The sequence below is a fragment of the Leucopleurus acutus genome (genome assembly GCF_964270905.1).
Source record: "Leucopleurus acutus genome assembly, chromosome: 9".
Lineage (NCBI taxonomy): Eukaryota > Metazoa > Chordata > Mammalia > Artiodactyla > Delphinidae > Leucopleurus > Leucopleurus acutus.
This window is the reverse complement of record NC_139144.1, coordinates 90,321,139-90,345,886: the sequence shown is the minus strand read 5'-3', so window position 1 is coordinate 90,345,886 and position 24,748 is coordinate 90,321,139. Positions and strand designations below refer to the sequence as shown.

Sequence of the window (24,748 nt, the reverse complement as noted above, 5' to 3'; positions counted from 1 at the left end):
TCCTTAGACACATGACACGAGAGCTAACATGCAGACTCATTGAACACGGTCTCTCAGGTGGATATTTGATTGCCAAGACCACTTTACTGTTCCCCTGACCATCATCTCTGTGGTTCTGCGTAAGCATAATGAGGAGAAAATGTCTGCTGGGTAGGAGGGAGGGGATTTATAATGGGATAAGAAAGGAAGAAACAAACTCTACTTACATTTTAACACTTAAAAACTATTTTAAATAGCTCCATAAATACATCTAAATTGTCTCATATTACTATAAAAGTACTACATATCAACTAAATCCACTGTCTTATTCTGTTGATTTGTTATTATTTTTACCCAATCACTCTATACTAGTATATACATTTTCTATTGTGATTTGACTTTATACCACCCTTATTTTTTTCCTATATTGATCCTTGATCTAAATTATATCATGACTGGGAAGATGACAGTGGTAGTGGAAGCATAGTTTTTGGACCTTCCAGAATTTCCATGTAAAAACAGATATAGCAACTAAATAGCAAAATGAAAACATATCAAACATTTACAAGAAAACTAGGTGACAAGCTCCCCTCAAAGCCCCCAATACAGGTGACAATAACCACAACACCTGCATGGTATCAGTGTCTATGTAAGAGGAAGCCAAAGAAAGAAACAGGGTGACTAAAAGACCTGAGAACAGGAGAGCCCCAAGATAGCTAAGAAGTATTCACTAGGAAGCACAGCAGGACAATTTGGAAACCACGGATGAAACATAGGAGGGGTTGTTTCCATTCTAATAGTAGGTAAGAATAAGGGGTCCACAGTAAGTTCTGCAGGAGCTGGATCAACTGTGAATTCTTGAAACTAATCCACTAGGGCTCCCTTCTAAGACAGGGTTTTACACTAAAAAAAAGCTGATGGGGGTGGAATAAAAATTAATTGGGAAAGAGCAAACAGAGACATAGGAAAGAGGAAATCTAGACCAAAGCGGGAGAGTGGAACAGAACCAGGAAATCTCAGGAAGGAAACTGCCATATACCTTGATACTATTTGAAAAAACCACCTTCCTTCTAAATGTTTGAGAAAATGAATTTCACATAAAAATGAGAAAACTTCCAGTCAAATCCAATGCAAAGTTATAAGAAATAAGAGGAAAAGGAGAATAACATCTCTGTACACAATGAAGGGGAAACAGATAAAATCTATAATCTATTTAAAAATAAACTAAAAGACATTAAGAAAATGACACAAAACATTAAGGAACAAATAAATTACAATTTCTGCAAACTCACAAATGAGGTGCTGGAAATCAGGAAAGAATTAGAATATACAGGAAAAAGTCGCTTAGGAAATGAAAACTAAACTAGAAGAAATACAGGAGTGAATAAACACAACAAATAATGACTTAAGAGAAATAGAAAATGAAAGAAAAACTTTAACCTCAAAAAGAAATGAAGAAAGAGGTAAAAAGATTCAAGAGAAAATGACAAATATTTAAGACAGATAAAAAAGATCCAACATATCAACAATAAGAGATCTTGATAAAATAAGCCAAAACAAAGAAACAGGGGCTTCCCTGGTGGCAAAGTGGTTGAGAGTCCACCTGCCGATGCAGGGGACACGGGTTTGTGCCCCGGTCCAGGAAGATCCCACATGCCGCAGAGCGGCTAGGCCCATAAGCCATGGCCGCTGAGCCTGCGTGTCCGGAGCCTGTGCTCCGCGATGGGAGAGGCCACAATAGCGAGAGGCCCGTGTACCGTAAAACAAAACAAAACAAAACAAAACAAAGAAACAGGATAGATACTAAAAACTACAATTCAAGTGTAAAGTGTAACAGACTGTTATCAACAGGCAAGAATGCAGGAAATATTTTTCCCACAGCCCTTTCTGTATCTAGTAGAGAATAAGCTTAGGCAATAAAACAACTAGAGAGACACTGACCTGAGGTCTAATGATGAGTATTAAGTATGAAGGTATTTGATAACTAAGACAAAATGAGAGTTAAAAGGGAGAGAGGATATGAGGGCACGCTCTGATAGTACAGCTATAACATAATCGCAAACAATGGCGGGAGGAACATTTGTAAAAACACTTTTTTATAAACTGCTTTCAGTTTTTATAATGGGTGCTGGTAGTATTTAGTATTGTTATTCTGAGACTCTTCTGTGTGTCATGTGGTTAAAACAAACGAGAAATTTAGTAAGATATTATAATTCTATCATCGCCTCTATCTCTGAGAAGCAGGACTCTCAGCGTGGAGAAAAGAAAAAATATGTAACAGAGAAGGAGTTAAGTAAAAATGCTGAAGTCTTGAATCCAAATTGGAAATATTAACTTGAACTCATGAAATATTTTATCTATCCACAGAATAGGCCTAGAAACAATGGCCACCCCAAGAGCAATGAGCATTCCTAGCAACCATGATGTGTTTTCTTGTACAACCATCTCCCACTTGAAGAAACCAAGACTTCTTGGACAAAAGACTGATTCCAGGTCTAGGACAGGTAATGAACAAAAGAGCATAGACTATCTCGTCATACCAACCAGTAAAATGGGTCACGTTAAAAGGACACAGGTGTCAACCTGCAGAAGCTCTAGCTGGCCAAAGATAGAATAATTTGAGTTTCGATAAGGATAAAAAATGCAGTGGGTGGATAGCCTTCAATATGCACAAATCAAAATCATAATGATTACAAATGGTATTTTAAAATTAGTTGGTCACCTTCAGAGAATAACAGGAAACCAATTCATTATCTTGAAAAAGGCACTTGGACTGCTGATCCTACATGAACTGTACCACTTGGTAACTAGGTGGCAGATAAGAGAAGTATCTCTTTATAGTGTTATTCCAGCTAATAGATATAGTGTTGAACACCATGCCCTGAAAAATGTACTGAAGAGAAGAAAGCATTTTTCTTTTGGAGTCGAAATAGACACTTCTAAGCTGTGTTATCTCTGACAAGCTCCCTGAGCTGACCTGCCTCACAGTAGTGAAAGAAAATATTGCTTAGTAGATGTAGGGCCCAATATTTTGTCATTACAGGTCCACTTTCTCACTGACCTTCGTATCTTTGGGTGCTTTTTGATTGCACTGGCCTTATCTGCCACACACATATATTCACTAAATTGGCTTTGAATGAATTGGTCATTCAGCAATTTTTTTTCTAGAAAATTGGCTTTCAGTAACTTGGGCTGCTTCAGGAGTAAGGCTGTCCCCTAAGGAGATCAGAGGAGCTGGTTGGAGAAACAGATACAATTGAAGTTCTGAAAATAAAGCTTCTCCTAGAAGGCAAAGATCTACTCACAATAATTCCACAGCAAAAAATCTTCACACAAACACACACATAAATATACACTTACCCAACCAGTTATGACGTGTGGCCATGTGACTACCCAGGAATAGGGCTGGTTTTCAGAAGACACACACAAAACCAGCTCTGTTATTTTGTAATCACACCTTGACACGCACGTGGTGACAAACCACACACAAGGAAAGAGTAGAATATTCGAATAGAGGGGGTAAACCGAAAGACCTCACATACGCAGTAAGTTTAGGGTAGGTTTCAGGAAGAATGCAGTGTTCAACATAAGTGGAAAGGGTGCTTTTGAAAGAAACAGGACCAAAAAAGCATTGACAATGGGAATTCCTATTTAGTCCATCAGTGTCAAATGGCTCTCTTGACAGTTTCTACAGGTAAATATGAACATATTAAATCTACAGTTAAGACCCCAAAAAAGCACAAACATTTCTATCTTTTTCTTTTTTTGGAAGATTTATGATATAGGTTTTTGACAGAGATAGTGGCAATTACTTTCCTCAATCCACCATAAAGTTCCAAAAATACATAGGGATTTATGTTGGGAAAGTAAATGATTAACAACATCTCCTAAGGCTTGCAATAAGGGGTTCATGAGATAATTTACACAAAAGCCCTTTCCAAACTATAAGTGACATATAAAGGCTATTTATGGCCTCCAATACAATCATAATATCTCATTAAAGCTTCTGTGGTGATGATCTTAAAAAGGTTTTGCTCATTTTGCAGCATTATAATGGCTAGGCAAGAGGTTAATAACTTACGAAATATCTCAAAATTTGATAAATACTTAAAATTTCAAAATAGCATTGAATTCATAATCTTTACAAGAAAACGAGGTACTAAAAATAATCTTAGGCAAGTTCACCCCATATATATGACAGTGGCAATTAAGTACTACCTTTGTTCTAATTTTTGAGGGGTGAATCTGTTGGTTCCTAGGGGATTTGATTTGCTTTTCTATGAAACTACTCTGTTCCATTATACCTCCACCAGTACTGGCAGGCAAAATTACCAGAACCTCAGGCTGCAAGGGGTTTGAGTGCTGTTGCCATCATGGATGAGAAACTGCCCACCCTCTAACACAGGACACAGTAGATTTCTACACTAGGCTCTAGATGCCCTGGATTATGGGGGCTGAACGGTTTCTCAGGGAGGTGACTACAGGTAGGGAGTGGTGCTGGACATGTCAAAATTACATAAGAATTTTTGACAACACGTGGTCCACATACCTGCTCCCCTCCCGCCACCAAGGTGGCCCCTCTACTCTCGCATTGCCTTTTTATCATACCCTCCACTCTCCAGTTCCCCCATCCTGTTCATTAGTTTTATATTGAGATGTCGGAGATGAATTACAGCTGAAAACCCACTGTGTGCGTGTTGTGTGTGTTTTTCATCTGTTCCTCTGTTCTTGCTCCTGGGTACCTGAGTGCCCTTGACCAGAGAAAAGCTATCTTTAGGGACTTCCCTGGCGGTCCAGTGGTTAAGACTTCACCTTCCAATGCAGGGGGTGTGGGTTCAATCCCTGGTTCAGGAGCTAAGATCCCACATGCCTCGCAGCCAAAAAAAAACCAAAACATAAAACAGAAGCAATATTGTAACAAATTCAATACTTAAAAAAACATGGTCCACATAAAAATAAAATCTTAAAAAAAAAGAAAAGCTACCTTTAATTAGGCCTGAAAATTTTCTAACAGGTAATATTCAGATTTGTCATATTTAAATAAATCATGGATACCCACTAACGGGCAGAGGGTGTGACTCAACGGTGTGTTTCTCATCGGTGTGAATGATGTTGTGCGGCAGGACAGTCTAACTGGGACGTGAGCTGGCTCTGGTTGTCAAGACACAGACTTGTGATTAAAGAATAAAGGTGGCTAAGGATGTGTGCTCTGGAGTTTTTACAGTCTGGATATGCCATGTCCTGGGAGATTAAAAGAAGACCTTATATTTGAAAGTCTAAGCTCCAAGAAGCATGAAGCTGTACAGGACAGCAGGTGCAGAGAGAAAGTGGTAGACTGACTTGAAAAGAGCTGGGTTTCCCAGGACTGCAAGGACAGAGGCTGACGGGCTCCTCATGTCGAGTGCGCTCCCAGGGTGTGGTGAGACCTTGGGGGTCGGCACTGGGTGAACATAAAAGCAGGAGAGGATCTGGAGAATACCAGAGCCCCTGGCTCAGAATGGAACTCCGGGTTTCAGACAAGGAACATCTCCATGGTAACCATGATAGTCTGGAGACCAGAGGCCCTTCCCTAAGTTTCTAGCATGACATAAACCTCAGGATTCTTGAACTTAATCCAAAGAATGGGAGTGATCCCCACTCCTAATGACTGATATTTGATTTCCCACAGATCCTGGTAGGTGGGAACAATTCCAGAGTTAACTTATTTTGGATAAATAAATAGGGCATTTCCTGTACTCCAGTATCAGGATACAAATTTATATTATTTTTAGATGTTTAGAGTGCACCCATCCCCTGCTGCTTCTAAGAGGCCAGAATGTGTATCAAGTGGCCCTGCCTTTTGCCCTGCCACTGGTGACAGGACAAGCAGTTTAATTTGATCTGTGTGGTATGGCTAAAAAGTCCAGCTGTGCCAATTAGATTGCTTTGCTTTCCACAGTATGAATTAAAGAGACGGAGAGAAGTGGCCAGGAATTGTGGGCATAGAGCCACCGGCAGAGAGCCATGGTGAGTCAGGGCTGGCACGTGTGCAAATGAGTTCAAATTATGTGGGAGGGAAGCTGAGTGAGTGGAGGAGGCCAGCCAGGAGGGAGAGGACGACAGAGCACGGGAAAAACAGAAGCAGAGATGAGAGGAACTTGATGCCTTTGGGACGCACTTTCCAACCCTATTTCTGGTTCCTGTGAGATCTGTACTTCATCCCTGCTCCCGATGCACTGTGAATCCACTCATCATATATTTTTTAATAATGGAACTACCTCTTACTTAAGCTGACTTTAACGGGTATCTGTTCCTTGTACTTCAAACATCCCATTCTTATGACTTAATCAGAGCAGAATGTATAGCTATGCCCATGTACACCACAGCCCTAGACTTTTCATCTGAAGTAACCAGTCTGATTCTTGTGACCACTGCCCATGGTTCTGACTTTAGAAGACAATGGGATTATTTGCTTAGAACAGGCAAGGCTTAGGGAAACACGACCAAGGAGCTGACAACCAAATCAGAAGTTCTGTCACTTCTGAGGCAATGGCAACGATCTAGGTCTCTGTGTTCCCAGACCATCACAGAAAAACCATCACAAACAGAAAAGAGCATGACCTAATATGAAGGTAGGGCCAACTTCCACATATCCTGACTTCTCTGAGTTCTCAAAGAACGGGATCTTTTAAGTCATAGGATGGGTCTAAGTACTGCAAGGTTATAAGACATGGACTCTTTGAGTGGACTCACTTTGAAGGCTCAGCACAAGAATATGCAACATTATATCCCAACAGTAAAGCAAGTTTTCCCTTGAAATACATATTCTACAGTATTAATTCTATGTAGTTCTTGTCTATGCTTGTTAAATAGGAGAACTGAGTGTCAGAACTTCCACTGGGAGCCTGGGGGAAAGGTACTCAAAAAAATCTACACTGTATATTCTGTTTTTAGAACCCATGCCTACTCTTAGAGGTGTAGAAAGAGGGGGAAAAAACTTGTCTTCAGCTGACACCAGTCAGAGGACAGTTTTGGTGAAACTTATTAGTCTTGAAATATCCAATGCCCTTTTTGTCTGACTTTTGTAATGCTCAGTTCCAGCTTCCCTCACCCCTCTATCCCTTCTTACCGCTGGTATGTTTTTGCCTGAAAGTTTGGCCCATAATTTCACAAAGTAGTTTCTGTCTGCAAAATCCAGGGACTCAAATTCACTCGAAGCTCTAAACTTCTTCGAAGTCTTTTCAGGTTTCAGCTGAGGTTTCTTAATATCTGCTAGGGAAAAAAGTAAAGTTTAAAATAAAAGGCATAAAATTGGATAAAGCAACTTTCTGAAGTAAGAGGATGTTTTATACGTGGATTTGCCCAAACACAATAAAGTGTATACTTAAAGTCTGTGCATTTCAACTTGAAAGTAAGATAACTAAAAATTTATGTCTCAGAACACAATAACAATAATAATTATTATTGAAAATTATAAAGTCAGCCTGCAGCACCTAGTAGACATGTCCTGGGAGTACCCTTAGTGTTCAAATAATACAGACTTATGAATGGAATTAAAGGAAGTAAAACTTAACAAAAACAATGGCTTTCAGATACTTAAGTGAAAAGTCCCCTTTATAATTACTTTCCATTTGACAAAATTGTCCTAAAAGGCTAAAATCATCATCATCATCATCATCATCATGCAACACTAAGAAAAACCTTTTTAAAAGAATGGAGTGGATGATGAGGTCAGTATTTAACAGAATTTACACATAAATACTGTCTAATGTTCCCTACAAAACATCAGAATGTCCAGAGGCCTAGAATATAAAGAATCTAAATTTCTATCACTGCTCACGTATAGCGGGCCCAGGTGTACATACATTTGGATTTATTAGGAACATCAACACTTACAGTATTGCTACAAAAATGCCAAAATAAATAATCTCCACACCTACACTAGCCAATATGGCTGACTGAGCAGATGTGGGAAGCTATCCCCACCCAAGACAAAATAAATAGTGGATAACATATAACAGAAATTTGTTTTTATCACATAGCAAAACTGAAACCAAGCAAGAAAAATTTCCAGGTGCTGGAAGTGAAGTGAAGATTCCAAGTCAGAGGAGTGGAAATTGATGTCAAGAGGTCAGAGAGTGCCTCAGGGGCTGAGGTTTCTGGACTGAGAGGCAAGGCCAGTCCCTGTGTGCTTAATGTACGAGACCTGGGCTCTCTATTAGGCGAGAAGTTGGAAAGGGAGTGTCTGGAAATCTCAGCCCACAGACCTCAGGACTTAGCCTGGGCACAGTCTCACCTGGACTGAGGGTGGAGACACCCGCGGGAAATCAGACCTCTACTCCTGGGCTGTGTGCTGGTATGGAATCTGAAATTGAACTCCTACCAAATTGTGTGGCAATCCCTAGCTGATAAAAAGAAGGTACAGGGCTTCCCTGGTGGAGCAGTGGTTGAGGGTCCGCCTGCTGATGCAGGGGACATGGGTTCGTGCCCCGGTCCGGGAAGATCCCACATGCCACGGAGCGGCTCCCGTGAGCCATGGCCACTGAGCCTGCACGTCCGGAGCCTGTGCTCCACAACAGGAGAGGCCGCAACAGTGAGAGGCCTGCGTACTGCAAAAAAAAAAAAAAAAAAAAAAGAAGGTACAAGCTGGACTTCCCTGGTGGTCCAGTGGGTAAGAATCCACCTGCCATTGCAGGGGACATGGGTTCAATCCCTGGCTCAGGAAGATCCCACATGCTGCGAAGCAACTAAGCCCATGAACCACAACTACTGAAGCCCGCATGCTCTAGAGCCTGCATGCCACAACTACTGAGCCTGCGCACCACGACTACTGAAGTCTACACACTCTAGAGCCTGCACACCACAATTACTGAACCCATACACCGCAATTACTGAAGCCCGCATGCTTTAGGGCCCATGTACCGCAACTACTGAGCCCGTGTGCTGCAACTACCAAAGCCCGCACACCTAGAGCCTGTGCTCCGCAACAAGAGAAGCCACCGCAGTGAGAAGCCCGTGCACCTCAACGAAGAGTAGCCCCCACTTGCCGTAACTAGAGAAAGCCTGTGTGCAGCAACGAAGACCCAGCACAGCATAAACAAATAAATTAGAAAAAATAAAGTAGGTAAAAGGTGTTGCAGACAAGTAAAAGTATTGAACCATGGTAGGGAAGCCTAAAGCTCCACAACCCAGCACCAGTCTTGAGAGAGGGGGAGAGACTCAGAAGATGCAACAAATGGGCAAATCCACAGCCAAGAAATTCCAGGTGATAGAGCATTCTGGAAAGGAACATTGAAGTAATTATGTTCATAACAATCACAGGTAATAGGACACGATTATTATGTGGAAACATACCTGCTAAATCTTCATAATGGAAAAGCCATTCAACCCGTATCGGTTGAGCACCTACTATGTGCCAGACAGCGCTCTGGGTGTTGGGATAGAGCAGTAAATAAAATGTCCTTGACCTGTGGGACTTACATTCTAATGTTGAAGACAGACAATAACACCAGATAATGTCAGGTAGTAGTGATAAGTGCGATGAAGGACCAGGCAGGCAGATAAGGAGACAGTGAGAGACAGCATGATGGCCAAAGGAAGTCCTCCCTAAGATGGTGACATCTGCACAGTGATCGAAGTCATAAAGAAGGAAGGTATTCAAATATCTGGGGCAAAAGCATATCAGGCAGAGAGAGTGGCTTTGTATAAAGACCCAGAAGCATGCTTAACACAACTGAATTACAGTAAAGAATTCAGCATGGCTGAAACAAGGCAAACTAACAACCAAAAACGAGACGGAAGGGCTGAATCTCATGCTCATTAAAAAACAAACAAACAAACAAAACCAAAACACTTGTCCTCTTGATGGGACTCTAAGAACAGAGCATTGTGAAAAAGACCAGATGAATCTGAAAAAAAAAGATGAAATTTAAAGAAATAGAAGCTATATTTATATAATTTCCATAGAAATGACCCTCTCTATGTATAAAAGCTTATTTAAAATATAGTATATATTTGTGTCAGGGTTCCTTCTTCCAGCTTTCTCAGACATAAGCCAATTGTACTATGATGTAAACAAACCAAGTTCTATCTGATGATACAACGCAGCTGTAATTCAACAGTTTAATGTCTTAATGGTTTCTCAGCAACAAAACAATTTGGGTAAAAATAATGTGTTTAGATTACTATTAAACTACATTGTAATGCTGCCACTCTAGGGACTCGGACTCCTATAATAAAAAGTTTCATACAGTTCTTAATATAGTTTCAAATGTCTTAATACATTAATGAACAAGAGATCTTACTTCTCAATTAAAAAAAACAACCCCGTTACCAGTGTTATAATACCCTGCAACCAAGTTTCTTAAAGTGATCTTATTCAAAGTATCTAAAAGTCAACCTTGAGGCAACATTAAATTATATATATAAGTTACTGTACAGTCCACAAAAATGACCAAGTTCTTCAGTATATAAGCTGGTTACATTTACTTAAACACCTACAATGAAGCCTAAGTGAATGTAATGATGCGTGACAGATCTTCAAGCTATTTTATGGATTGGTATCATTACCGAATGTAAGAAAATATAAATGAAATATCTGGAACAACCAGAACTACATCTCAAATTAATTCAAAATAACTTAGACCTTTTGTTTAGAATTATCTCTCTCTGCAGTCAAGTGAATTAAAATAATATTCGTATAAAACATTTTAAGAGAATAACCACAGAATCCAACCAAAATAACAAATGCAGTAGAAGCCATGCACCTAAGATAAAACATCTGTGTATATTTCATAACACATTATGACACAGACTATATAGGGCCCTTTACTGCAAAAAAGAAAGGAGAAAATAAAAGATGCTGATGATCTGATATTATAGGCACACAGCCATTTCAATAACTAGTAATAAAATTAGAATTTGGGGGTCAGATTGTGTATATTTTGAAAAACAAAAATCCCTATTTTGATAACCAATTTCTCTACAGCAGTAAGGTTACTTGTATAGCAAAACAACTAAGTCAATCTCCTGTCTAAAAACATGAGACCAAATTAATATTTAAATAAAACTTTGCCAAAAAAAAAAAAAATCAGCACCAGTGTTTGTCTCTCTTTGAAAACACTTGGAAATGTATGACTTGGAAGTAGGCTTTAATTTTCATACAAAAGTTCTCAGATAGCCAGAATCATTCAGTTTTTCCCACTCAAATGGGGCTTAAAAAACATGTTTATTCTGGTAGTAGTGAGGTTTTTTAAATTAGCAAGAGTAATTTACACTACCATGATTAAATACATATACATATGTAAAACGTAAATAGCTATAAAAATCCCTGTAAAAGTCTCAGTGCTGAAATATGTAACCATAAAAAGGACCAAAAGCAAATTAAAGCATAATAATCTGCTACACAATGTAAAATATTTATTTATTTTTGATAGGATAGTTGCATAATTCACGGTTAAGGGAAATGCTCAGTTCATTAGAAAGTATTATCACAAAACTGAAGGTGCCAAAAGAAGCCATTTTTTCCAGGACAGAATTAAATCTTATAAGTCTTGACTATCTGTGTTTCTGAGAAAGGAATAATAGCAACTAGAAAAATAATCATTTCACATAATATCCATAAAAATTTTCCATAGCAAAATAAGCTGTTATAGTAGAAAGCTATCATATAGTAATAATGTTCATGCTATACATGATAAAATGAATGCACATACTAAACTATTCTAACAGTAAAGTGCTATATTGTTGAGTGTCCAATCAAAGGAATAATCAGCTATTTAAACAGAGAACAGATTCTACATCAGGACAAAGGAAGCATGTGAATGGGCCTTCTCACACTGAAAGAATGAGGTACAAAAAGAATGCTTTTTTCCATTGAACTTCATACTTTGAAATGTCTTCAGTAGAGCTGAACTAATGGGTTAAATATTTGGACACTGTATAGAGGATGTCCTAAATAAAACATAAAAACAATAGTACCATGAATTTCAGGGTTTCTTTTAAATGAATGAGTTTATCATGAAGTAGTTAACTGACACTTTGAAGGAGAGAGGATGTAGGACAGATAAACTTCAAGAGTGGAAACTTGATGCATAAGATTTGGACGTGTACAGAATTTGGGATAAGGAGAGAAGGAAAGGGTAGCTATGGCTGACAGAAAATAGGACAGAAACATTCAGGGAGCTGGAACACAAACTAAAGGCTTCCTCTCCTTTGAGCGGTACGTTTGATAACTAAATTTCCGATGTGACTTCCACCCAACCCTACAGCCCCACCTCTGCTAAGTGTAGTTTTCGTTTGCAAGAGCTCATCCTTCAAGAACAACATTTTCAAAGATGTTGTTTCATTGGTCACTTCTCAAGCAAAGACATCTTTTGTCTTTCTTCCCTTTGCTATCTTTGTCCTTGGAAACCAAGGGTCTTTAGATCCGGTACCATGTAGAAGCCAGTCTCTGTTTCAACCTACCACAAAGAGAAAACAAAATGCCAGCTATCTGGTCGTTTATTCCTGAGTCAAGTAACTTGATGCCATTTACCATCTAACCAAGATGAAACACAGAATGTAAATGCCTTTGATATTATCAATGACATAATAACAATAAAAATAATAGATAACATTTACTGAGCATACTATGTTCTAGGCGCTATTACAAGTCTCTTCCATGTGTATCACATGTCAATTTCATAATAACCTCGGAACTGATGTCTCCTCACTCAGTTCTCCAAGCTGCAATGCTACCTGTGAATGTGCGTGAAAGAATCTCTTGATCTCAGTAACATTTTCCTGAACTGCAATTTCTTTCCAATATAATCCTAATTCTGTTTAAGGCCCTTTATTCAATTAAGGTTGTCAAAATTTTTAAAGGATTTTCAGAGAAGACTGCACCATTTGCCAAATATTTCCACCAGTCCTTTCCAATTAAGGATAAAATGCTACTGGGACTTCCCTGGCGGTCCAATGGTTAGGACTTCGCCTTCCAATGCAGGGGGGTGTGAGGGTTCGATTCCTGGTCAGGGAGCTGAGATCCCACATGCCTCGTGGCCAAGGAACCAAGACATAAAGCAGAAGCAATGTTGTAACAAATTCAATAAAGACTTTAAAGATGGTCTACATCAACAACAAACAAAAATCTTAAAAAAAAAAAAAGGATAAAATGCTATTTAAAAAAATTTTTTTTACTGCTTACATGGTAATGCTAACAAACACTCATATAAGTACTTACTATGTGCCAGACATTGTTCTGGGTGTTTTTCAATATATTAACTCATTTAATCCTCACAATAATCTTGAGGCAGGTACTACTATTATCTCCATTTTATATTACATGAGGCCTTTGTAAACTGCTCAAGGTCACACAGCTAGATTGTACTGGAACTGGAATTTCCAATGAAAATTTTGACTCAGTGTTATCTGAAATCATGAATTTCTAAGGTTACAAACTTTTTAAAAAATGTCTCCAGCTTTTGCTAATCAGGACTGCTCTCTCATCATCACCTTTGAGATGAAAGATTTGGTGTCTAACATTATTTATCATCAACAGAAAGAAACAGTCTCTTCTTATTTTCTTTTCTGAATGCCTGGTCAATAAAGAAATGTGATTTCTAGAATGATGTCTTTAAATTCATTTATGGACAGACTGTGATTTGGAGGAACCTTTATAGTAACGAGGTGATTTTCAGTGTTGTCGTGAAACAGAAGGAAAGGGAACCAGCTAAGGACTTAGTGGTTAAAACACTCGATCAAGACTGGTTTTTTTAGCTTTACATAAGAACTTTATACTATGCGTAAAAATTTTCAATATACCTTATCCAGAGTCCTAACACTGACAAAGAGCATAACTGCTAATACACTGAATCCTTCCGTTGTCACAGAAAATAATTCAGTATAAATCACGCCAATCCATCCCACCTCACTTGAAGGCAACCTGAGCAGGGTAGTACCTGGTCAGTAGGCCTCTAAGAACAGAACCATAGCAAAGCTCCAGAGCACTCAGTACAGGGTTTTTCAAAAACTGCAGGCTGCAGACTAAATTGTGAAATCAGTTTAATAGGTCATGACCAGTGTGTTAAAGAATTAAGATTGAATAGAATAGAAGGTATCAGAGTTTATCACCACAGTGAAGGTATTTCATTATACCTTTGTTTCCTATGCATGTAGGTCTGTGTGTAGGTCATGATATTATGAGCTGTACCCCTAGTTACGGGTTTTGGACTAGAAAGTTTGAAAGCCACTGATCTAATGAGTATTAACTCTGCAATTTTCTAGTACTAGGCTCTCTATTTAATAAAATAGGCTGCCGGGTTCTTCAGAGCCAGCCAGCAGAGCTAGTTGTAGTGAACAGATCACAGATTATAAAAGGAACCTTAAATTTCAGCCAGTCCGACTAATCACCCAACCTAAGGAGACTTTCTGTGAGATTCCCATCACAGAGCATCTAAGTTATGGGGAGAGCCTGTCTGCTCCTCTGTACATGACTCTGACTCCTAGAAAGTTCTCATTAAGCCAAATCGAAATAGAATACTAGGGTGCTGCTTTCACAGGACAGCTTTTCATATGTGGGAATTTACTTCTATATAACTTTTTCTGAATACACACAGGCTTGTTGTAGAAAATTTACAAAATACTAAAAAGCATAAAAGAGAAAATAAAAATTACCCATAATCTAACAACCCAGAGCTGACAACTGGAACCATACTAGCTGTACCTCCTTAACCTGCTTTCTTCTTAATAAGTAACAAATATGTTCCTCTTCCAAAATTCTACAACATGATTATAAGGGCAACATACAGCTGAACCAGAACTTTTGGCCCATAACTTATGTCTGAAATCCCATTAGCTGGCTTAATTATTTCCAGGTTTTATTACAAAGACATTAATATGAACACCCTTGTACATACCATATTTCCTTATAATTCTTGGATTGGAATTGCTAGGTTAAAGACATGCAGTATTTGGAGGCTTTGACAGGTACTGTAAAGCTGTCCCCAGAAAAGTTGTGCCCATTTAGCTTCCCAATGATGATAGAGAAAGTGCACTGACCCTGAGCCTCACCGAGAACAGGCATTTGTTTTCCATCTTTGCCACTCTGGTACCCAAAAAAGTCTATTCTGTTTTGACTTAAGTGAGAGTGAAACTTAAATACTTTTTGACATATTTTTTGGCCATTTTTACTTCCCCTTCTGTAAATTACTACCAAATTACCCTTTGTCCAATTATCTTTTGAGGTTTGAAAAGAATTGATTTAGCTCTTTAAATATTTGAAGAAGGCTCTTGCACCCAGTGGAATTATCATCTCTGTTGATTTGAATACTAAATGCCAGACTTCTTTTAAAAAGCTGAAGATTGTATTAGCTAATAGAATGACTAAAGTCCACAACGTTCTTTTTTTTCCCCATAAAGATCACTTTGCTGAGGAACATAGCATATGAAAGTGATATGAACTTTGTTTGTAAATGTAGATGGAAAATGACAATTTTTTAAATATTTATGTTCTACAGTTAAAAAGCAGAAGTTCCCCTTATACTGAGAAAAATCAATACTAGCTGTTAAAAACCTCTCACCAAGGGAGGAGTTGGTAATCTTTTCTATTCCTTTCCTTGAACAACAAACAAAATGTCCAGCTGCACTGAATCTGAGATGTTAATACGACCAAAACACAAACACAAACCTGACACCATCATGGACCCCGGGGAAGGGCGTTAGAACTTCTTCCAAGTCAAAAGATGGGAAATTTGGCGTCTCACTTTGCATGAGAACCCTAATGAAAATGCAGCCCCAAATGCCTTGAGCCTCAGAAACAGCTGCCCGAGGAGGAGACCAAGGAAATTTCTAAAGTTTTTCACCTCAGTGAGGTACTAGTGCCTCTAAAATGCCCCATACACAGGTCCTAAAGGTGGGTGGGTATCCTGATTTTCCTCCTCTCTTTCCCAGTCTGCACTCCCCCTACATCCAGTCCAATATCTTGAATCTGCCCATTCCTGCCACAATGCCTTATTTCAGGCCCTTACTACCTTCCTGTCAGGACTAATGCAATAGCTTCCCAGCATTCCTGCTGCCATCTAAATTGCCCTCTTTAAAGTGATCCTCTACGCTGACTCGAAACAGATGCCGCTAAGATAAAAAAAAATTTCACCATTCAATGGCTCCCCATTGTCAGAAGATCAAGTTTCCAATCTCACGAGCACAGCACAATGTGCCCTTTGGAGCTACGTACGCCTATAGCTCTCCTGACACTTCGGTCCAGAAGATGCTACGCCTGCTCTTCCCTCCACGCTTAGGCATATGCTGTTCCCTCGTCTGAGACCTTCCCTTCCCTTCCATCAGTCTGCTGACTGCTCTGCAACCTTGAGGACTTGGCTGAAAGGATGACTTCCTCTTGGAAGTGTTTTCTGATCCAGTTCTCACATCCCAGCCTGAATTCAGTGGCCTTTCTTAGTATTCTTATGGCGTTCTGGGAGTTTCCTTCTCTATTTGATGTTAACCCTATCCTAGCGTGCTGTGGGGCCTCCAGCTGCCCTGATCACATGTAATGAACCTTCCTATCCGTCTCCCTTGAGAAGAAAGAGCTCCTTGGAGTGTCCTCACCATCTTACTCTATGTAGAAACTATCACAGTGTCTGGCATATATGAAGTGCTCAGTCAATGCTTGTTGGGGGACTTGAACTAACTTAAGAAAAATAAGTTATGAGATGTTAAAAAATTCACCTTATTCATTTCATCTTGGACAAACCAGACAAATCAGAGTGTAATTATTAGTATAACATAGGCTCTTCATTATACAAGAAGAGTCCTGCATCCTGGATTATAAAAATATCAATTTTCTCTACTGCACTTGAAATAACACTTGACATACACACAATTTTTGTGGACACATGCTCTTTGTGTAAGATAAGACACGTTTACACAGGCATGTAGTCATCAGTTACATTTTTAAAATACAGGATGCCAAACCCAGCTTAACATGTATACATAGTAAGTACTCAATAAATATCTTGTAAATTCTTAAGAGTCAAATATTAAACTGGTTGCTCTGCTTACGTTATTCTCTTTTATGTGAACGCTAGGGTTCACAGGATTGAACCCAATGAGTATATCTAAATGTGCCCTGTCCCCAGCCAGAGTAAATTGGCTGTGGAATGAGCATCTGACCCACGCTGGGCCAATCAGAGTCTTTCCCTGAATATAATTTTTTAAATCTTAGGACCAAGGAGCATGTGAGTTAATCCCTTTCTGGTAGTGGGAGGTGCCAGATATAATACCAAATGTAAAATTTAAGAGCTACTGATGGTCATATTCCCTGCCATGTGCAGAAACTGATATATAGTCATTTATATCATAGAGAGGAAGCCAACACGGAGAAAAAAACAGAGATGAGAAACGATAAGAGTCCTGGAGATGACAAGATTCTAGGAGATGACAAGGGTCCAGCAGATGACGAAAATACTGGAGATGATGACAGTTCTGGTTATGTTCAGAGATGGTCCCCAATCTCTCTGAGGTTCTGCTGCCCCTCTGCCCTCCCCAGAGTTTGGCTGAGTGACATACTCCCCTCCCTTCTAAAAGATTCACATAAGCTGGCTCAGGTTGGATTCCTGTCACTTGCCAGCAAAAGAATCCTGATGTTATGAATAGATAAATAAAAAATGGATTCGCCTCAGTTTTCTCCCTACTAATTCTTTTAACCAGCTGGTTTGGCATTACGAAGGCATGAGCTAATTTACATGAGGTTCCCCTTCAAAGAGAGAAGGAAGGTGTCCATTTCAAACAAAATAAGTTTCAGGCAGTATAAGCCAATGCAAATCCGAAGCCCTCGATCACTTGTCATGGGCGTAAAAAACCTCTCCTCTTCCCACAAATTAACTGTGGGTTTGGAATGTTTGTGGGAGAGACCAAGACCCAGAAACTGCAAAGGATTCCTTTCTCAGAGTTCTTTTTGCTTCTGGATCCCTTGATAACGCAAGAAGCATTAGAGAATTTTCTAATCTACAAGTGAATTTTCCTAATGAATAAAAGAAAGCTTAATGGCAATTCAGCACTGCTTCTGCCAGAGCCTGAAGTCAGGTTGGAGTTCGTCCAAGTCTGGACACAACGCCTCCCGGCCGGCACCAACCTTTCAGACCAGCTCTCTCTGCTGGAGCAGGGGCACCGCTTGCTGGTGTACCCCACCACAGGGCTGCTCTTCCAGGCTGCGAGGGTGAGCCACAAAAGAGGCACACGTGTGCGAAGGTTAACTACCTTCTAATAATGCAACGGGGGGCCTCCCATCTATGCTGACTAGGGGCTGCAGAGGGAAGCCGGTGTGCAGACCACAGCGCCCTGGCCATAGCTTTCCACTCTGGATGGCACTGCTTTAGGGGGCGCAGACGTTCATGACCTGGTGGCCCAGGGACGGCTTACACCTTGGTGCTCTGCCTGCCCCGAGCTCACAGCCTACCCTTCCAGTTGCCCTGCTCCCCAGCAGACGCCTGATTCTGGGGTGCTCCCCTGTGTTTCCGGGTGCCTCTCTCTTTGGCTTGCTGCCTGGAAGCACCGTCCCTTTGGACAGAGCTCTCTCTGGTCTGACTGGTCCCCTGATGGGCTTGAGTCTCTTTGACAGGCTGCTGGGCGGGGACCACACCATGCCGCTCTGTGGGGTCCGAAGCAGCCTCTCCCTTCTGAGACCTTCCCCTTCTATGAAGCTCTTTTTTCTCGCCTTGGGTGCTCCCTGGCAGCAGAAGCATCGGGTGCTGACTCTGCAGAGGCCCCCTCACTCTGGAGAGGTCTCCTTTGTGGGGGATGACCCCTGGAGTTGGTTGATCACCGCTGAGGGTAGTTATATTTTCTTGAGATAATCCTCCAAAATTGTCTCTTTTCAAAGATGGTCCTTTCTTGGACATGGCTACTTTCTGAACCAGGTCATTTGCGAGGAGGTTGGCATGGGCCTTTCTTCTGGAATAATGTACTTTCCCCCTTCTCTCTTCCTGTATCTGGGCATCTTTAGGCAATGGTTCAGCGTGGGATGGTTCAGGAATGGCTGGTGATTGGACTGTCCCTCTCCAGTCCCCCTGAGGGCTCCGAGGAGGCTGGGGGCCTCTGGGGGAGCCGGCTTACTCTGGGATTCTGGCTGCAAGGATGCCTCGTGGCCTCCAGGTGGTGCCCTTTTCAGCTGTGAGGGCCCTTTAGCTGTCTCTGTGGATAGGGTTTTTTTTTTTTTTTTCCTAGTTCCTGTCTGCTGTACTGGCTCTTGGTTTGGGGGCAAGGCCTGTACATCTGGAATCTTCTTGCTGGAGGAGCAGCCTGCCTTGGGAGCGTGCCTCTCCTCTGCAGGCCTCAAATCATGAGGAGCGGCCCCCGTGTTCTGAGGCAGCTGTTCTGAGAAGGGAGCGGGAATTCGAGGGAGCGTGACTACCTGAACCTCCCCTTCCTCGGGCGGATGGGGGGCGGCCTGTGGTGCCAGCTCCTGCCCCGGGGGCCTGATAAGGGGGAGCTTCACTTCCCTGACTTCCTCTTCCTGGACTTGCTGGGGACTGTGGCCCGGATGGGGGCTCAGGTTGTGTAGCTCTTTGGAATGGGGGGTGCTGGTGGGAGGAAGTTTACTGGGGTCTCCTTCCTGAGCTAGCGGGGGCCTGGGAGAGGGAGTCATAGTTTGACCTGAGGCTGTTCCGAGAGCCTCCTGTCTGCTGGGTGGGGGGAGTTTGGGTGTGCGCCTCCGACTCTGGAGAGGAGCAAGGACCCGGGGCTGGGGCAGCCTGGTGGGAGCCAGCCGGCTTCTGGGAGGCAACGTCACCGGGTCTTCCCTGTCCTGGGTCTGTTTGGTATTGGTTGAGTCCTGGGGATGCGGCAATTCTGGGTAAGAAGTGTCAACCCGAACAACTTCTGCTTTGGGGATTCCCTCCTCCAGAGGTTGCTGAGAATCTCCCAGAGGTGGTCCAAGCTTCTTGGCCTCGTCGGGACCAGAAGGATCTCTTGGAGGATCACGATGGGAACTGCCGGGTGGAAGACTGGCTGACCCAGTTTCCTCATCCTGGGTTCTCTGGGGGCTAAGGGATGTTGGGTCAGATCCCTGGGGAAGTTCAGAGCGGAGAGGGCCAGTGGGGGTTACCTTGGCCTCCCCTGATTCTTCATCCTGGTCCAGCTGAGGGCTGTGGGCTGACGGTGGGTCAGGGTGCTGAGAAGGCCCTTGGGAAGGAGTGATGGCAGACTGCCCCCCTTCACCTGCTTTCACCTCAGGTGTCGGGGCCTCATTCCCAGGGAGATTTGTGGTTACTGTTTTTGAAGAAAGATCTGAGTGTTGAGCATCCCCTTCCTTCCAGTTTGGGGATAAGTCTTGGGCCTGCTGGGGAACACCAAGTGCTGATGAGCTGGGCTGTGGCGGAGGCACAGCGCTGACCTGGCTATTGGGAGAACGCTCTTTTTGATGGGTTGCTCCCTCCTGAGTCAGCTCCTGGTTCTGGGAGGGAGCTAGGCTCTGATTTTCAGGGACCTTTGCAGGAATCTGCATTCCAGAGAGATGCTCTGTTATCTGGCCATCTGCTTGCAGTTTCGCCAAGTGCCTTGGGGATGGAACCAGGTGTGCTGGCACCCCAGAGGCAGTCTTCTTGCTAGAGGCAGCTCCCGCTTTAATATAAAAAGAAGTTAGCTAAAAACATCTTAACAAATACGATGATGTAACCTTAGAAATGAATAACCAAAAAGATCTTTTCTTTTTTTTGATGCACCTGGGATCTTGAAAAGAATAAAATTACACATATCGAAGAATTTAACCATTCCTTCTCTGTGGGGATACTAGTGCCTATAATTCACTTATTTAGTGGAATTAGAGCAATATTTAGTCACCTGAAAACAGAAACTTTTATGAATAAACACAGAGAGGCTTCTTCACAGAACCAAAATTTATATCTAGGTCTGAACGTGGCCAGAAAAGTTTCTAGGTGAATGAGATTTAAAATTTCACCACCTCAGGGGTCAATGCTGCTTTTCATGGTAGAAACTAGGGGATGGACAGCTAAGCCAGATGAAGCCCCATTTGTTTCCTTGTTTACCGGCCTTTTTCCTTGTCCCATAAAGAAACTGTGAGCTCTGTGAGGAGTCATGCCAGTTTACCAGTACCTAGCAAGGTGCAGAAGCTCAGCAGGCACTCTGTAAATAAGTGGTGAAAGGAGGAAGGAAGGAAAGAATAGATCTGATGGAATCACAAGGCACCATGGCTCAGGGAAGCTGCTCCTGAGGACCCACCATCCAAGCTGCTTGCCACCCCACCCCCAGGGCAACCACTTCCCTCCAAGTACTACCCTGGCTTCAAAAGTGGGTCTCAGGGGCTTCCCTGGTGGTGCCGTGGTGAAGAATCCACCTGGCAATGCAGGGGACACAGCTTCGAGCCCTGGTCCGGGAAGATCCCACATACCGCGGAGCAACTAAGCCCGTGCGCCACAACTACTGAGCCTGCGCTCTAGAGCCCGCGAGCCACAGCTACTGAAGCCCGCATGCCACAACTACTAGAGGCCGCGTGCCACAACTACTGAAGCCCATGCGCCTAAAGCCCGTGCTCCACAATAAGAGAAGCCACCGCAATGAGAAGCCCGCGTGCCACAACAAAGAGTAGCCCCCGCTCGCCGCAACTAGAGAAAGCCCGCACACAGCAACGAAGACCCAATGCTGCCAAAAATAAATAAATAAATAAATTTATAGAAAAAAGAAATGGCTCTCAGAGGCCCCTAACCATGCAGTGTTGCAGAAGGGGGTTGCTTCCTTTAGTCACCACCACTGGAGCATGTTCTTAGAGTGATTCTGGTCTCCTGACACAATCGCCCCAGCAGGCACTTGTTTAGGGTAGAAGCCCTGGTATGTTCTGGTGACCCGTATATCATCGTAACCCAGTCCTTAGGACACAGCTCTGAAATGCTAGTGGTCACTTCGGAGGCGGCACACCGGTCTGGAACAGCCTTGAAGAAACTAGTCTCAGCTTACTCTGGGGGAGACCTGATACTCAGAGAGTCCAAACCGCATCAGACCTCGGCGGTGAGCCCAGGGTGGTCTATTCCCAGAAGCCAGCCAGGCTCCTGGCCACCAGCCCTTCTCTCCCCACAAAGCAGGAGGTGCTCGGACTACTCCGGGTTCTTCCTGAACCTCCTAGCCTGGGAGTGTACCCCGAGCACCCAGTCAAGCCAGGTGTCTCCAGGGACCGGGAGGAGACGGGGAGAAAGGAAATCCTTACCACTTGGTGGGGTTTCTGAGCGGCTGCCCTGTTTGTCATTCTGATCACCCTAGTTTACAACAGTTATAAATTAAAACACAAACTTAGTCAAGAAACAAGGTTAAAATAAAATGTGAGAACAGTAAAAATATCTAGACTAGGCAAGTTCATAGAGACAGAAAGAAGATTAGAGGTCACCGGGGGGCTGGCCGGGAGTGGGGGGGGGGTGGGTGTTGGTTATTTTGCTCAATGGGTATAGAGTTTCTGTTTGGAGTAGTAAAAAATATTTAAAATAGGCAGTGAATACAATTAATGCCTTTCAGGTGTACATCTAGAATGGCTAAAATGGAAAATTTTATGGTTTGTTGTTTTTTTTTACCACAATAAGAACGTATTTTTTAACAAAATAGAAAAATATAAGAATAGTGAAATCCAATGCTGAAGGTTCTTTCCATCTAAGCCCTCCTGGTTTCCTATGATCAGACACGAGTTTTTCCCCCCACTTTTGCAATTTAACAATTCACATAATTTGCCAAGTGATACCATGACCTTTATTAGGGACAAAGGCACCACTTTATGGACTAGTAAATTGCTCAATTTTCCCCTCTTTGACTCATCATCACCATCATCATTTTTATCTATCATTAGTCAGAATTCTAAATAATGATTTTCAAATAAAATTTTATTTTATGATCTCTATAGCGAGAACTCAGGGTGGTGGTTGGATCAGCTATTTAAAAGCTTTGCAGGAAGTACTATTCCAGAAATCAGTTGTAAAGAGACAAATGGAGAGTAAAGGCATGCCATATACTGAGTTCTGAATATAGTGAGTTCTTCCTTATTTTATAGACATAATATTGTTTACTCAGGAGTTTTTTAAATCTTCCTGCTTTAGAAATGAATATTACCTGCATTGTTATAGGGGAAAAAAAGACAATTCGGTACCTTAATTGATATACATTTTTAATTAACGGTAGATCTTGAGGGTTTATAATCACTCTGTACCCAAAGTTACTATTTTATACATGCATCTAATGGAAATTTAATTAGTGTCTCCTCTGGTGAAGGTTTGCACTTCTGGGTCCAGGCTGATGGGCCGCTGTACTGAAATCTGGATAAACATTGGGCTTTCTTCACTTTATTCCACTCTCATCATTAAGAGCAGAATTTAAAATTGCATTCTCAGTTACAAATTAGTAACATGGAATTACTAAAGATAAAGCTATGTATTATTACTTCAAATGTTTGGCAATCATTTTCACTTTGCACTGACACAGGATTACTGCTTCTATGAAAACAACGCCGTTGTCCATCAGATTTCTCTCTGTACTGAAGCTGAATATACAGATGGACGCTCTAGCCTAATTAGGGAAAACCTCAACTCTGGAAGATCAGATTCTAAAATGTTCCAGAATATTATATAGAGTTGTTTGGGTTTTGTTTCTTAGAAATGGGAGTTCAAGTGATTTCTCTAATCAAGTTAATGATTATTGATGAAAGTTGGAATGCAAAACTAAGGCTTCCCATTTCCAGTCCAGTTTTTTAATTGCTCAGACAAAAAAACTGGCTTTCCTAGAATCTTAAATATTTTTAATTTCTTACCTTTGACAGCTCAGTTATACATAAAAATTATTCCAGTATACTAAAATTACGGATTTTTGCTTCTAGGGATCCCATTTACATTTATGTAAGTTATGTACGTCTTTACGTAGATATAGCTAAACCACAGAACCTAAAATCGGAGTGATCCAGCTCAGAGGGGAGGCCAAGAGTTGAGAGCCAGCCAGGCCTGTGGCAGTGACCCTCTGGGGCTCTGGGCCCTCCTCAGGGAGTCACGAGATTCATTTTGAGGTGATTATGGTTGAGCTCTGCTCTCCTGCACTGCACCTGTTAACATCTGGCCCGCGTGTACCTCACAGCCCTGAGACTCAGAGGGGCCGCTGGCTCTACTCCTGGGCCACCAGAGACACTTACTTATAAGCTTATTAATAAGGACTATGTTAATTACAATTTTTAAATACTTGAATAATATATGGCTTCCACAAAAATCACGTTATGTGCAAATTTATCCTTAAACTATCAACTGAAAAAAAGTAACTTCCTCCACAGATGAACTGTATAAATAAAATAAAGGGTTTGGCTTCTTAAGAAAACACGTTAGTTTACAAATAGTAAACTTGTCAGAAAAACTGGCGTCTATTGAGGTCAATGATTTGGTATATTAAGTACCAACCTGCCCATCTACTTTTAAAAGCTGGGATTCAATTAGTCAGTAACTGGATGGACCAGTTTCAGGTATTAAATGTATCTGAGAGTGAGAACACTCTTACTTACAAATTCCATGATTCATACTTTTCATTAAATCAGACAGGTCTAACCTAATTAGTCCAAATAAATGAAGTTTCATAAAACCCTTCAAAACAGGAGTCTATTTTCCTATGCGCACATTATCTGGTCTGTTAATTTGCCAAGTGGCAGCTACAGCCAGTACTCAAGTGCTCCTGATGGCTGCAGAGCAGGGCAAGCTGGGGGCCGCACCCCGCCGCCATGGAGGCTGAGTCTTGCTCAAGAACCACAGTTGAGAGGCGCCCTCAGTGCTGCTGATGGAAAACCACGCTT

The 24,748-nt window shown here is 41.7% G+C and overlaps 1 protein-coding gene across 1 annotated transcript in view; it reads right to left on the bottom strand.

Annotated features, from left to right (window-relative positions):
* Nucleotides 1-24,748, bottom strand: part of LRGUK (leucine rich repeats and guanylate kinase domain containing) — a gene marked incomplete at both ends in the record, with an annotated part of 118,405 nt that overhangs the window by 14,620 nt on the left and 79,037 nt on the right. The window contains 3 exons of the mRNA XM_082846855.1: nucleotides 7,088-7,230; nucleotides 18,392-18,931; nucleotides 19,048-20,553. Of these exons, the coding sequence (XP_082702981.1) occupies nucleotides 7,088-7,230; nucleotides 18,392-18,931; nucleotides 19,048-20,553 (2,189 nt within the window). The remainder of the gene's footprint in view (nucleotides 1-7,087; nucleotides 7,231-18,391; nucleotides 18,932-19,047; nucleotides 20,554-24,748) is intronic.